This window comes from Pezoporus wallicus, unplaced genomic scaffold, assembly GCF_028554395.1.
Source record: "Pezoporus wallicus isolate ANWC-B61680 ecotype Strahan unplaced genomic scaffold, APGP_CSIRO_Pwel_v1 contig_13784, whole genome shotgun sequence".
NCBI lineage: Eukaryota > Metazoa > Chordata > Aves > Psittaciformes > Psittacidae > Pezoporus > Pezoporus wallicus.
In genome coordinates this window covers 474,475-490,000 of record NW_026642372.1, presented here as the reverse complement: position 1 = coordinate 490,000, position 15,526 = coordinate 474,475, and the positions used below count along the sequence as shown (strand labels likewise).

General features: G+C 51.5%; 1 protein-coding gene and 1 long non-coding RNA gene across 3 annotated transcripts in view; one reads left to right on the top strand and one right to left on the bottom strand.

The window, feature by feature from the left end:
- Positions 1 to 5,261, bottom strand: part of LOC130610029 (uncharacterized) — a 9,475-nt gene extending 4,214 nt beyond the window's left edge. The window contains exon 1 of the long non-coding RNA XR_008974944.1: positions 4,399 to 5,261. This is a non-coding gene — a long non-coding RNA (uncharacterized LOC130610029). The remainder of the gene's footprint in view (positions 1 to 4,398) is intronic.
- A 1,387-nt stretch (positions 5,262 to 6,648) lies between these two features.
- On the top strand, positions 6,649 to 10,227 carry IRX3 (iroquois homeobox 3). 2 transcript variants are annotated; one of them, XM_057429572.1, is made up of 4 exons: positions 6,649 to 7,013; positions 7,494 to 8,586; positions 9,118 to 9,184; positions 9,848 to 10,227. In XM_057429572.1, exons 1-4 carry the CDS (start codon positions 6,789 to 6,791, stop codon positions 9,900 to 9,902), a joined length of 1,440 nt encoding a protein of 479 aa, XP_057285555.1. In that variant the 5' UTR covers positions 6,649 to 6,788; the 3' UTR covers positions 9,903 to 10,227. The 2 variants fall into 2 exon arrangements, with proteins under 2 accessions (XP_057285555.1, XP_057285554.1); XM_057429571.1 differs by lacking the exon at positions 9,118 to 9,184.
- The last annotated feature ends 5,299 nt before the right edge of the window (positions 10,228 to 15,526 follow it).

The window sequence follows — 15,526 nt, the reverse complement described above, 5'->3', positions numbered from 1 at the left end:
TTCATCTTGTTACCTGGGCCATTTCCATGTAATACAGTGATAGCACTGCCTGAAGTTACTCATTCCCTTCCCAAAGTGACTTTACCATAAAATCAATGCTTGTTTGTTACTGATATAAGGCAGCATCCGTGGGATGAAGAGCAAATAAAGTAGTTACACCATCGCGATCTAAAAGTTTGGCGGAATATGAACGTGAACAAAGACTTTGATATTTAAATGTATTTTATGTGTGTCAAAATCATCCTACCCAGGCCGATGGGACAGAAAATCTCAGGCTGCGAGATGACCGGCTTTGATATTGTGGGTGTTGCCATTTGTAAACGCTACCTGGGACCTAATGTGGGACCAGAGTATCATTACACAGCATATGTGGGCTGCAAGCCCTTCCGGGCAGGGACTATTTTGGAAAAATAGTAATTAATACTGTAGTAATTAATGATTGTGTCACAAAATCAGACTCCGCGCAGTGTTCTCTTCAGTGAAGCTGCTGCTCCTTTTCTCTGCTCGTGTTTTCCCCTCCAGCTAATAAGCCCAGTTACAAATTACAAGAGTCTGTCCGCATCCCCGGCTCTCCCAGGCGGCGGCAAGGGACTGCAGGAACACCCCACCCGGGGAATGCTCCGCTTTGCTTCCATGCATACACCAGAATCGTGCCTCGGGTAGCTTTCTCCGACACGTCCAGGCCCCCCACGGCAAATGCACCGTCCCCTTCCCTGAGGAAGAGCCCCTCCCGGCGGTCTGGTTACAAGGGATGAGGGTCGGGGGGGAACCCACCGGGAAGCCGAGGAGGCCCCGTCCCGGGGGAAAGGCCCGGGGGGTGGGTCAGTGGCCAGGGCTGCGGGAGCCCCTGCGGGGAGCTGCTGCGTACCCAGGAACGGAGCAGCGGCAGGGGAACCATCTGCGTTTACCCCACTGGTAAAACTGGAGGAACCCAGGGTATCTTCATCTTGCAAAGGCTGCAGCCCTTCCGTCGGAGCCGGTGTGGGAGCAGCGCGCATCCCGCAGCAGCGGAGGAAGGCAGAGGCTCGGGGCGGGATGTAAAGGGGCTGCCCGGTCTATAAACGCCGGAGTTGCCGGCTGGGAAAGGTGTGACGGAAATGGTGAGGGGAAATTTCCCAGAGTTGTGAGGACTTTGAGTCCACTTCCCGCTGCTGCGGAGAGCGGCGAAAATCCCTGCGGAGCCGGGCTGAGGGCTATGCTGACACCCGCAGGGTACGAAAGCCACTCGCTCTGAGGGGCGATGGAAAGTCTAACCGGGTGCATAAAATACATTGGCATAAAATTAGTGAATCGCACTAACAGATTGTAAATCAACTGAACGGTCAAACCACAGATATGAATCACAAATTCCTATAAAGATTAATGTTTCCTAAGATTCATAGCAATTATGCGTTTTTTTGGACAAAAGCCTTCTCCCAACCTCTCATTCCTGAGCGCTGCATATTTTTTTTTTTTCTTCTTCTGAAGTCTTTCCAGGTTTCGGTGGGGTTTCTAATGAACGATTTACCAAAGGAAAGGTTTTATTAACACCTCTAAAAACTATAAAGTTTAAAGGGAAGGAGAAAGGGAGTAGATAGGAAGTTGTGTAACACAATATACTGACCTATTGGCAACGGTCCGAACGCAAATCAGCAAAGCACCACAATGGTGGTGATGGTGGGGGGAAAGCATTCAGATTAATGAAAGGGAAAAAACAACACTAAGAGGCCAGCGTTGCCCAGGCAGGGAGGAGGCTGCTCTTCAGAGCTGCGCCCGGAGCCGTGAGCATCTGCTGATGGCCCCTTACCTTTGCTTACCCCCTTGTGGTACACATAGTGCAGTCTGGTCTGCTTAAAAGCGGAAGAAGGAAGAGAACACAGTTACGAGCAGAAAAGGGACATTATTTCTCAAAGAAATTGGCTGGCAGGAGGTGTATGGGACTTCAGGTCTCTCAGGCACTATTTTTCCCTTCTCGCCTCTAAGCAGAACTGGAGATAATAGTTGGAGCTGCAGGTAACGGAGTCTGTTCTTATTCAATTTCCCTAAATGGCCTGGAGAGCACTTAAAAGCCCGGAGAGCTTCTGGCCAGCATTTTCTTATTAACTAATTTCACTTCGATCCTATTAAAGTGTATGCTTTATAACCTTCAAATGAACCTCTCCCTTCTAAACCAAAGCCATTACCTTTTTAATGACAAGGGTAAAGCTTTTAAAAACGTCGCTCCCTCCTCTCCCAACATCACAGGATGCGTGTCACAGGAACAGCCCCGAAGCACCCACTGCGGCCTCCCCCAGCACCCAGGAGTTCCACAGCGGTTCCAGCGCCCGGGAAAGGGCATCGGATCCATGGTCAGAGGGCGCTAGAAAATGGGATTGGGCATGATTCGCTTTATTTCGCTTTGGAAAAATCTCTGCAAAAATGGGTTTTAAATGGATACATATATTTACCATTTCAAACGGGTTCTGCTGTTTCCTGGTAACGCTCACCACAAATGGTAATAATAAAAGATGAAGTATTTTTTCTCACCTTAGGCCATTAGATTTACAGACAAGGTACTAAATCATTTTAGCTCCCCAAACCTTGGGAGGAAAGGCACGCACGCCCTCCCGTCCCCTTCTCTTCTCCTCCCCCTTCTGAAAAAACCTGCAGCGGGAACGGAGACAAAACAGTCTCCGAGGCTCGATAATGTCTCCCTTCAATAGTTAAGCACTAATAATAATAACTTAAAAAAAAAAAAAGTTAACATCGGCTGCAGAGCGTGGACTGTCAGTGGCCTCCTACCAAAGCCTTAACATGAAGGGTCATTAATTGTGTTTTCTTTCCAAATCATATGTCACTACAATTACCAGATTCTGATCAAGAGACTCCTTTCAGATTGATTCCATATGTGATAAGGAATGTGCAGCTTGTTATCTATCTGTCGCCTTGGAATTATGGAAAAGCTTCAAACGTGTAATTTGAAGAGTCTTTTACCCAGCGCTTTGATCTCTCCCTCTTTTTTTTTAAGCTCTTTTTTAACTGCGGCCCTTCTCCTCCTAAACCCACGTGTCTTCCCCTTTCCCCGTTCCCGGTGTGCTGCCCCACGCCGCAGCTGCCACCCGCGTCCCGACACCCCTGGCCCCGTAGGACGCTGTCCGCGCCGCCAGCAGCTCCCCGGCCGCTCCCAGCAGCACCCTCCGACTCCACAGCCGGGCCCCTCAGCACAGAGAGACACACCGGGCCGCCGCCACCTCCCGGGGCCTGTCCCGCTCCCCTCCGCTACAGTGACCTGGCGGAGGGGGGCGCGGCATGAGCGGAGAGCACCGAGGCTGGGTTCCAGGGCACCGGACGGGCAGTATCCGGCCCGGCCCCTCCTGCCGGCGGGGCTGGCCCAGGAGCCGGCTGCGGACTCAGGAAAGCTGCAGCCAGAGGGAGGTTTGGTTTGAGCTCGGCATCGTGTGAGCCAGACGGGAGAGGAGGGAGGCGAGGCCGGGGGCAGGGCGGACGGGCGGGCTACGGGTGTGAGTGTGTGTTTGGGGTAATAAATCAGGAGCCACTCTCCCGGCTTTGACAGGTCCCGGCCAGAAGACACGTGTCTGTCCGGCCAAGGAGCGCTCTGCCGCCCCGGGTCCCCGGGGGGGGCGGCCTTCGTGCCCTGCGCGGCTCTCCCGGCCCTCGGGACGAGCCGGCTCCAGCCTCTCCGCCTCACACCCCTTCGGCTCCGGCACGGCAAATCTCTTTCCCCTGCTCTCAGAGGGGAAGGGGCTTTGCTCCCACTCCCGCCGCCATTCGCACGGCTCAGCCCGGCCCAGCTCCTCGCCCGCTGTCCAGCTCCGAGGGGCCTGTCCCCGCAGCCGCCCTCCCACAAGCCGTTGCCGAAAGTGAGCGCCGTGGACATGGCTCCAACCCCAGCCCTGCCCCGGGAAGCTGTCTCCTCTGCTCTCCTCCCTCTCTCCCCGGCGTTTGCTGTCTTCTCCGCTTTTTTTTTTTTTTTATTTTTGTCCTTTTTTGTTTGGTTTTTTTTTTTTCTTCCCTCCTCTTCCCACTCCCCCAGCCAAGAACTGCAGCCCTTTAGATTTTTCCTTCCTTCCATTCGGTCCGGCTACGTTTCTTATACATTTCTTGCTCATTAAACCATCCCTCACCCTTCCCCTGACCTGGACCCATTCTCACCCATAAATATCTCCTCTCCCGTGCCTCTCTCCAGGCTGTCCCCCGGGATCCCCGCTCCCTGCCCGCCACCGCCCGGGAACAAACTCGTATTGATTGTGCTGCTGCTGAGAAACCACAAAACAACCTCGCCAGATTTGCCACTCCATGCCAAGCTTGCAACCCCAGGAACAAGGGGCCGGTGATGTGGGACACGCGTGGGCCGCACTGCCTACCCGTGAGGGGCTCAGCCTGGCTCTGGGCGACAGCTTCAAACGGCGACTGATTTACCCGATTTTTCGTATTCGCCCCATTTCCCCCCCGGACATGTATTTGTCCAAGTTGTGGTCCCTCGGTGACAGCCCCCGCCCCGCCGGTCGCTGCACACAGCAACCTTTGAAGGAAAACAGGACGTGGGGTTCGCTCACTGTTTTCCTTCGAGTTAAAAAGAAATAAACTTATAAGTGAATTTAATATTGTTATCCCCTGCGCATTAGACTATCAAAAGCAGCGACGCTGAATAAGAAAAATAAATTATTCCAACCCAGAGTTATTTTTGCACTAGATTAGCAGATAGGAAATGCTATAAAGATGAACTTAATACGATTAGAGATGTTTCCTACAGATTTTCATATATTGATTCAGGGAATTTTAATTCTGGATCTTGCTTTGCCGTAATCCGCATTTATTACAAGCTGATACAGTTTTATTATAGCAAGCTATCAAGGTCGATTCCCTTAACTGCATAATCTGACATGAATTTCATTTTTAAAGAAATGTAGTTATAAAAATCCATACTGTGGGCACAGTGGGTTATTTTGTACCTAAATCACATTTTAAAGGCAATAAATCCAGAGAGCATTTAGGAAGAGAGGGGAATATGGTGAATGAGGCTTCTCCAGCCTCAACTTTTCCAAAGACCCTTCAAACTTTATTTTGTGTTAAAGCATGAGGTGTTTGAAGGGGCAGATAAAGGTGGCAGGCTCAGGGCCGCTTAGCCCTGCCCGCAGTCGCAGGTTGCTTGAACTCCTCACGGTCCAGGCAGCTGCGGGAGCGGAACAGAGAGCTCCCGTGCTCGCCACGGACGCTCCGTGATTGCACTGGGTTTTAACTACTCTTAAAATGCTAATTTGCAACTCATACGCTGGTTTCAGAAAAAGGAGGGGGACGAAAAAGCGAAGGAAAAAAAAAAAGAAAAAAATGGGGGGAGGAAAAAGAAAATAACCAAACCGTAATTTAAAAGGTGTTGATCGTTAAAAAAAGAAAATCTTACTCGGTAATTAAAACGTATCTTGACTTCTTCCCAATAGCTCCTTAGAAGCCTGTGCTACTGCTCCCTTTGCAAGTGTTGCACGTACCAAGTACTACTTTCTAAGCCTTGTAGTGATTCAGAACAGAGGGAATAAGCAAAATGATCATAAATTTCCTAATTAGAGATTTCACACCAAGACAAAAAGGTGTTAATGAGTTTAATTCCAGTGCCTGTCATTGTCCCTTTTTTCACACCACTTATTTACTAATGGCCCAGAGGGCTGCTCCCGTCTCTCCTTTGTTAAGATTTTAATTTGCCTTCTTTTCTGCCTTTGATGTAAAATTGTGACCTACAACTCTTTGAAGTCCCTTATTAGGAGGAAAATTAACTTAGCTTTTCCACTGTATCTGCCCACTGTTAGCCCAGACAAAACGTAGAGAGCTCTTTAAAGATTCAGTACATTAGGAAACTTTTCAAGGTGGCTCTGGAAATGCAAATTTTTTGAGAAAAATCTAATAGACTTCTAAATCTGTATCAGGAGATGTAACCCTCGCCAGGGCCGGATAGGGGGAAGGATAGGAGGGAATATCTTAATAAAGAAAACAAAAGGAACTCCGCCAAGGAAAGGCTGTAAATTTGAAGACCTGAGCAGGGGGACTAGAGAGAGAGGGGGTTTATTTTTAAATGTCACAACTTTTTCCTGTTCCTCCGGTGCGCCGTTCACAACTGACACCCTGGCTTCCTACTCTCTGGTGGGAAGGGGGGGGGGGGGGGGTGTGTGCTATGAACGAAATTATATCTAAATCTATCTCTATATAATTAGAATACCATGAGGCAGGGTTAAACCTTTGTAAAACACACAACTGATTGGCGATCGCTAAAACGAGATTTGAAAGCAACTCAAATAAAAGATCGCGACGTCAGTAAACAGATTTAGGAAGAAAAAAAAAAAAAGAAGGAGGGGGGGGGGGGCAGCAGCTAGTGACAAACCCGGCGAGAGCGAGCTTTGGGCATGAGAGAGAGAGGGAAGCAGAGGGAGAGAGAGACTTAAAAGAAATAGGAGGGGCTTGTGAGAGACTAGAAATGTCAATCAGAGCCCAGAGTCCCAATAATCTCAGGCAATCTGTTAGGACCTGACCTGGGTCCACTCAGATCAATAGGAAAACTGAGAGAAGAAAGAAGCGATCGGATCGTTTACCGCGGCGGCCGAAGGCAGGAGGGAGCCCGCGGCCTCCGCGCATCCCCGGTTCCCCCCTCCATGTCCACCGGAGTTTGCAGGAGGCGCTGAAAGTGTGGGCGGCCGGCGAGGGCAAGCGACCCGGCTCCCTCCTCCGCTGCCGGCCCTGCTACTTTCTCCCTTTTCTTTCCCTTCTTCCTCTTTTCTCCCCCCCTCCTCCTTTCCCCCCTCCCCTGCCCCCGCTCCCACACCATGTCTTTCCCCCAGCTGGGCTACCAGTACATCAGGCCGATTTACCCAGCGGAGCGCCCGGGGAGCGGCGGCTCTCGCAGCGGCGCCGAGCTGGCCCCGTCCGGGACTCTCTCCAACGTGCTCTCCTCCATGTACAGCGCGCCCTACGCCGCCGCTGCTGCCGCCGCCCAGAGCTACGGAGCGTTCCTGCCCTACGCCGCCGAGCTGCCCATCTTCCCCCAGCTGGTAAGAGGCTCCCCAGGGGCTCGCCCTCGCTACCCGGGACGCTCCGGTCGGGGGCAGCCCGGGCACGGTTAGCGCTGGGGTTAGGGCAGGGGGGCCGCCGGGAGGGCTGTCAGGGGAGATGGGGCTTTATCGCTACCCGACCCCGGGAGCGCGGCCGAAGAGGGGCAGGGCCGGTGCAGCAACCCCGCGCCCCCTCCTCTGCCCGGAGGGCTTGACAGCTGCGGTGACCGGCCCCGGCTGCCGGCGGCCCCGCTGCTCACACGCACCTGGGGAGCCGGGTCTTCCCCTACGGGCTCCGCGCCTCGGTCGCGGCGTAGCCGGCGCGGCCCTGGCTGCCGCAGCGGGGCCGGGGAGTTCCGCGGCGCGGGAGACAGCTCGGCCTGGCGTTCGCGCTACCCGTAACGGCGGCGGGATGGAGGGGCCCCGGGCCGGGCCCAAAGCACCGTCTTATCCGGGCCGCCCCCTTCCCTCTTGCTGCAGGGCGCCCAGTACGAGCTGAAGGAGAGCCCGGGGGTGCAGCACGCAGCTTTCCCCCACCACCACCCCGCCTTCTACCCCTACGGGCAGTACCAGTTCGGGGACCCGTCGCGGCCCAAGAATGCCACCCGGGAGAGCACCAGCACCCTCAAGGCCTGGCTCAACGAGCACCGGAAAAACCCCTACCCCACCAAGGGCGAGAAGATCATGCTGGCTATCATCACCAAAATGACCCTCACCCAGGTCTCCACCTGGTTCGCCAATGCACGGCGGAGGCTCAAAAAGGAGAACAAAATGACCTGGGCCCCCCGAAGCAGAACGGACGAGGAGGGCAACTCCTACGGGAGCGATCACGAGGGGGAAGAGGACAAGCGGGAGGACGAGGAAGAGATCGACCTGGAGAACATCGACACCGAGAACATCGAGAGCAACAAGGACGACCTGGAGGACGAGCTGCAGGACGCCGACCTCCTGCACTCCGACTCCAAGACCGACTCGGAGGGCTCCGAGGGCTTCGAGGACCTGCCCAGCTCCGAGGAGCGCTTCGTCAAGGCCGCCGAGGGGGAGCCGCACCATCTCCGCCACCACCACCTCCACCACCACCATCATCACCATCACAAGTGCGAGCTCCCCTCCGCAGCCCTGGAGCCCCTCAAGCCGCCCCTGCAGCAGCCGCACCACCAGCTCTCGCCCCCCTCCTCTGCCTCTTCCTCCGCCGCCTCCTCCCCGACGGACGGCGCTTTGGCCGGTACCCTGCCGAAGCCCAAGATCTGGTCGCTGGCTGAGACGGCCACCAGCCCGGACAACCCCCGCAAGTCTCCCGGCGGCGGCTCCCCGCCCGCAGCCGCCCCGCTGCCGCTGCCCCCTCCGCCGCCGCCCCACAGACTCGTCTCCTCTTGCCCCCTGAGCAAGTTCTCCAACTGGACCAACCGCGCCTTCCCGGCCCACCACCACCATCACCACCCGGCCCCCCACCCGCTGGCCTTACTGAACACCCCCCACCTCCTGGGGCTGGGGGCAGCTCCCGCCGCTCCCCCCGCCGCCACCTTCCCGCGGCCCGCGGCCCAGGCGCAGAGCGCGGAGCCCGCCGGAGCAGGTGACCGCTGAGGGACGCGCCGGGGACGGGTTCGGGCCGGCAGCCACCGCGGGGGGTTCGGCGGTGCTGCGCGGAGCGGCGCGGAAGTCCCCGCCGGTTTCTCACGGTGGCCCCTGCCCGGCGCAGCCGTCGGGGAGCAGGTGGTGGAGGGCGGGCGGCCGCGGGGCCCCCTGGTGCAGCGGCGGCGACAGGGGGGGCCTCCGCCAGGTTAGTCTCACACCCCCGGCGTTACCTTCCTCCGACGGATGTAACTTTTGTTGCTGTTGTTGTTGCTGCTCAAATCGTCTTTGCGGAAGGACCGGGCCGCAAGGCTTGCTCCGGGGTCGGTTCGGGTTCTCTTTGACGGTCACTCCTGCAGCAAAGCAGTCGCTTTGTCGTATTTGCAACTTGCCGAGAAGAGATCTTAAGTCTAGAGGCTTAATTCAGGGATAGGAGTGAATAAAATGGGGATTTAAAATGGGGATTGTAAAGGAACACTTTTTTTTTCTGTGTTTTTTTTTTCCTTCTCTTTTTTTTTTTTTTTTTTTTTAGATCGATGTAGTGCCTTGGAAGTAGAGAAAAAGTTAATAAAGACAGCTTTCCAGCCAGTGCAGAGGTGGTAAGGGATTGCTTCCTCTGTCTTCTAAGGATATGTAGAGGGAGTTGTAAACGGTTAGCTTATTTTCTCCGCGTCTTTAGTTCTTCTCCCAGAGCGGTTTCTTGTCCTTCTTCTGCGTGTGTGGTGGGTTATTCCGATACGCTCTTTTTCTTTCCTTTGCCGTCCGCTCCTCGGGAGCGATGCCCGCGGGCCGGCCGACCCGCGCCCGGGGCCTCGGCTCCTGTGCTTGGGGCCGGGGGGAGAGACCCTGGACGGCCGGTGCCCGCCTCCCCTAGCACCGGAGAAACGGTGCGGAGAAACGCAGCAGCGCAAAGGCGGCGGGACGGAACCGGCTATAATAATAACAACAATAATAATAGAAGCTAAAATAAGCCCCAACGAGTAGAAGACCTGAAGGGGTTGAACCTTGCCGCTCTGAGCTTGGCCTCGCAGCCACTGAAATCAATTGCTCGCCTGATGAGCAAAACCACGGGGATATTCGTAGCTAAATAAATTTGCTATAAGTCACTCCGAAAACTTTATATATTTAGAAACCTATTTTTAAACCCATAACAACAACAACAACAAAACCAGCCCTACCTACAGTTAGAAATACCGTGCCAGCCCCATATGACTAGAAATCTTATTAAATACATATTTTTTTTCTGTGTCATTTTTTTCCAGGCCCCAGAACCAACTTGATGCCGCTATGGTTCTATCGGCGTTGTCATCATCATAGTTAATTTTTTGTAATTGTTGTTGTAATGACTGTAAAAACAAAACAAAAAAAATAATCTCTGTATAGTTACAACTTGTAAGCATGTCCGTATATTAAAACTAAAAAGGAAAAAAAAAATATACCCGCTTCTGTACTACCACCTGGATTAGCTGAGTATGTGAGGTTTTTTGGAAGTCCAGTGAGAAATAGGTGTTTCGATTTTTTTTTTTTGGTTGTTGTTGTTTGTTTTTGTACATACAGTAAAAATGTACATACGTGTGAACCAAATTGTACAAGAAAGTATATATTTTTGGCTAATAAATAAACTGTTGCCACTTTGACTACACTCTCTGCTCCCACCCATGGAGTTATTTTTGCCGGCCCACCTCTCCCTCCGCCGCTGGTGCCTGTTTAGTCCGCGGCGGGAGGGGCTCGTCCCGGTCCGGGTCCGTCTCGGTCTCGGTCTCCCTGCGGCAGGGCCAGCCCAGGGTCGCTCCTCCTGCGGCGGCAGCGAGGCCGAACGCTGGAGCCACAGCGCCCCCTGCAGGTGCCGGTGCCCCGCGGTCGGTGATGGCGGGGCGGCTGCGCTGCGGTCAACGTGGGCAGATCCGTGGGCAGTGCCCTGCAGCCGGGACGGCTCCGGGACCCAGCCCGCGGCGAGCCGCCGGAGATCCATCGTCTGCCCCGAACACCTGGTTACCAGGTGCCAGTCTCCAGCCCCCTCGAGGCGCGGAAGGGGTTAACCGAGAGGAAACTTCGGGGGTCGGCAGTGCCGTAGTGGGGCTGCGGTATTTCCTTCTCCTGCAGCCCAAGGGGCAGATTTTAGGGGCTCTCCCAGGGCCCGCCGTACCGTTGAAGGAGACAGGGCTGTCAGGGACAAAGCGGGTTGCCCGGGGCCGGCGAAAGACATGTCCCTCCTTCCCGCGGGTTTGCACACAGCGGGAGGCACCTTTGCTGCGCTCCGCGCCACGCCGGGCGGTCTGCATGTCCTGCGTCCCCCGGTCCCGGGAGATGCCGGCTGCCCCTCCACTGGCCTGCCTTGAGAGCTGCATCTTCCTCGCCGCCGCATTTCCTCAACAAAATGCTGGAAATGAGCCCTATACAGAAAGGTCCGGCAGCTCCAGGCGGCGGTGGCTGCTGGCAGGGGATGGAGGAGGACCCGGGCCCCGCGGCCTCGCAGTCAACTGAAAACCATGCCAGGGGGACTGTTGCTGGGGGAAAGGGGCTGCCCCCCTTCCCTTCATCTCCCTTCCTCTATTCCCCATTTACCATCAGTCGGTACCTGCGGACGGCTGCTCTCGTCCCGCACCCCCGCTGGAGGGATAGCCTGGGCAGGCAGGACGGGCAGCCCGGCTCCATTTGGCTTCTGAGCCCAGGCTCTTCCTTAGCATCTCCGGGGAGGATGCCCCCTCCCATCCCCCTTTCTTCTCCTTACAGGCCTGGCAATGGCATAATTACAGAGGTAGTAATTAAATACCTCGTGCTTTTCTCGTTTGGATGACAGACCCTGTGAAGGGGGAGGGTGGTGGGAGCTAGGAAGCAAGAGTTAAAATGAAGTTAAAGTACAAACAGAAGCACATAGCTGACATGCTTCAAGTTTAGACAGTACAAGATATGCAAATGCACAGGGCTGTGCGGTATTGACATTTTGAGGTCATAGTGATAGGAATGTATTATTTATAGGATTGGGTTGCACTAGGCCGATAAACTACATTTTAAATCCTAGGCGTTTATAAGTGATAAGATTTATATAAATGTTTACAGTATATATATGCGTGCGTGTATACACACGTTTTACATGCGTGTTTTAAAATTTCCCGACTAATATTCTTCCTGGTAGACACTGGGGTGGGGAGAACCCTGGCCTGGTGCATGCCTGCAGCCTCTCCAGCTGTGGGTAGTGGTGGATGGCTGCAGCCGAGCCAGCCCTGGACCTCTGGGGAGGCCAGGGAAGGGACCCCCAAAGTTGGCATCAGTGTTGGCATCTCTCCTTTCTCCCCACCCTATCCCCTTCCTCTCCCCATACGTCCTCTCTGGCCACAGCTCACCCTTGAAGCGGTGTTTGCCTTCTCACTGCCTGTCCAGCTGTTTTTCTGCCAGGAACTGTTCCCCTCTTTCGCTCCGATAGGCTCCTGAAACGAGGGTAAAACTCTGTGGGTGGGTGGTTAGAAAACGGATTGTTTCTCATGTAAATTTTGCCCAGTCCCTCTGCACTTTGTATCCCTGCGTTTCCCTTAGCCAGTTCTTGCTGAAGGAAAAAAAAAAAAAAGGTTAATAACATGTAAAATGGGAGGGGTCGGGGGAAAGAAAGCTAGAGGCAAATATCCACATCCCCTTCCTCTGGACATCCTGGTGGGTTTTCCATAGAAACTTTCACACAGTGGCCAGACAGATGCTTAAAAAGGAGGGAAGAAATAATGAGACCACAATGGGAAAACAATTGCATCCCCAGCTTTCCGGCTCCATTAAAGGCTCCTTTGCTTTTGCAGCAGAGACCCTGAGCTCCCTGTCCCCGCAGAGCCCTCTCCCTTCGGCCTGAACGGCAGAGATGCTCCAGCAGAAGCGGCAGCTGTGTGGTAGCCATGGGAAAGCAGCCCCTTTGGATTCTGGAAGTGAGAACTTGGTTTCCCTGCGGGGGGAAAGCAGCCTTTGTGCTTGCCTGGTTTCCCTAATGTGGAGAAAATTCTCATTAATTTTGTGAGGAAACATTTTGTTATGCATGTTTCAACAAAACATTAAAAATCCTACGCATATTTTTTTGTTTTAGAAATCACTCTCACAGCTTGACAGCCTCGATGGAGCCCCAGCCAGGCCTGCCCGCGACGGTGCAGAGAGGCCTCTCTCCCTCTCCCTCTGTTGGCTGCTCTTTTCCTGTCTAATCAATTATCTCCCTCGCTAGTCCTTCTCAAAGGTGAGAGCTCATTATGCATATTCATAAATCACAGCTCCCAGACCTGACACTGATTGATGTAATCATCTCCCTCTCGCTCCCCGTCTGCGCGGGGCCGGAGGACGCGCCGATGAGGAGGAGGAGAAGGCAGGAGAAAGAGACTTCCAACTTGTCAGACCCACTTCTGCGGGAAGCCGCTGGCCGGGTGTAGCGGCCATGTCAGCCTTCCCATTCACTGCAGCCAGTGCCCATCACAGCCTGGGGACAGTACGGGAGAAAGCCCTGTGAGCTGGGAAATGCCAGTGAGCTGCCTCCAGTACAGCCAACTGTTCTGCAGGCAAAATTGCAAGAGTAAGGGAAAGATCCAGTGCAATTTCCACAGTCAGGCATCAGACTATGTGTTAAAATACATCCCCCCAAATCTTTCACATCAGCTAATGTGCTTGCTGATATTTTCCTTAGATAGTTAAAGCTGGTTTACCCCCTGTAAGAACAAACATATTCTGTAAGGAGTGTGATCATGAGTATTTAGAGATGTGAAATAGAATATATATTCACTATTATCCTTGCAGCTGTCCTCAGTAGCTATACTGTAAACAAACAGAAAAGTTGTGAGCGGTGTAAGTTCCTGCTGCAAGGGTCTGGAGGAAAAAGGGCTCCTTCAGCTACTACCACCAGCTTTCCGGGCAGCAACGTAAATCTCGGCTGTGACTTGTTTCCCAAAGTGTGCTTCAGCACAGCAGAGTTCAAGATGCTGTTCTGACTGTGTGGTTTACCTGTATAGTTAGTACTTACACTTTTAAAATACCTTCTTTTATCACTTTGATCAGAACCATCAGTGTACTAAAGTAATAATAATAAAAAAAGCCTTAGAAATCATAATAGGATACAAATCAAAGGGAGCCCTAATCAAGTACTTTTGAGAGTGTTATCTTCCTTGTTAACAAATGGTAATAAGAAAATTAAGGCTTATAGCTTCCTTGTGTTTCATCTAAGAAAACCAATAATGATATCAGATGTTCTTTGTTTCATTTGTTTGAATGTAAAGCAGAATAATGAAGAACATGTACCTTCTATGGCTTCATTTGCTTTATGGGTATTAACCATTTAGGATGTCGGTGAAATTATGGATGTGCAGAATGAGGACAAGACTGTGCTGCCACCCAGGGTTTTTAGGCTCATCTTTGCTGCAGTCAAGACAACATTTTTTTTTATTAAATGCTGAAATTGGAACAAAGCAACAATGGCTGCTTGCTAACTGTGCATGTCCAACAGGCCTCTTTACTATTCAGCAAATGGAAGATATTAAACAACATTTTGCTTAAAGGTACACTGAGGCCATTTCCATTAGGACATGGTGTCATTCATTTATTCACATGTTAAGTGGATGTCCTTGTGGCTAATGAGTAATAATCAACAGTGACTCCACTTTATTCCTTTGCTCCTAGCAATGTTAAATACTCTGATGGAGTCTCTTTGCTGACACACTAGAGAATATGGTTAAAAAGTGCTAAAGGACATTTTCAGCGTAGAGCAGCCACATACACACATGCTGGAAATAGCACTTTTATTGCAGTCTATTCTATTAGACTTTGTTCCTGTTTAACACATGGCATTTGCAAAATGCTGGTATTTATCTGAAGGTACTTTATGCCTTAAAATCTGGGAACTCTCTCAGTTTGAGAGTCAATGTGGTTATTGCTGGGAGATGAGATCTTGTCCAGCTGGTTTATAAAAAAGTCAAACCACACCTTATGGCACCTTCTGTAGACTGTGTATGTGACCTCAGATAAATATTTAGTGGAGCAGTGATTTAGGACAAAACCTTTCCTGCAAAAAAATGTAGCTTGACATTTATTTTCTAAAATAAAGTAACTCCCATACCAGCTAATTAATCCATTTTATTGCGTCAACCACCACAACTAAGTAGGCTAATAAACTATATACTAATATATTTTTTTTTCCTTTACATGACTGCTTACACTGGGGTCTGCAGCTTGGTTGTCTCCTGTGTCAATTCCTAAAGTCTGAAAGGTATAAATGAATCATTCTTGGTAATGATTAAGCTTAAGTTAGAAATAAAATATGTCAATCAATCTGGTTGGAAATGTTCCTGCTGTCTAAGTTGGTTATGCAAAACACTTTAAGGTGTGTAGGCATGCTCAATTAGGTCAAGGGATCCGATGGCACTCCTAGCCACAAATGTGTGTCACTTGGATTCCTCATTATTTTTAGCACTGGTGAAAATTCATGTCAGTAGGCCAGCTAGGCAGGCTGGAATAAAATTACTTACTGGATATGCATAAACTAAAGGTTTTATTTTAATACATTAATATATACTTATTTTCAAGCAAAACAGTGAAAATATAATCTGTCCCTTTCTCTCAAATATGTGAATCTCTCAATTGAATTTCTCAGTGATCATTAGTATAATTCACACTAGAGTATGCAATACTCAACATGTGTTAGCAGTAAAATTTAAGTGCCTAAAAACATAGGTATAATATGAAATTAGATACAAGGAGTAAAACATTCATTTTCTCTATTGCAGTCTAACTTCCGAGAGAGATAGAGCTTCACTAGGAGATTAGACCAGCCCCATTCCAAAATAGTTTAATGAAAAAGGACACTTGAAATGGCTATTGAACAGTGATGCTAGTGTGGTGCTCTCAGGTGGAGACTTCTGCAAATGATTCCTACAGAAGACGATGCCAGAAATTTGTTCTATATAGACAGATTACCTTTGGTGTACTAA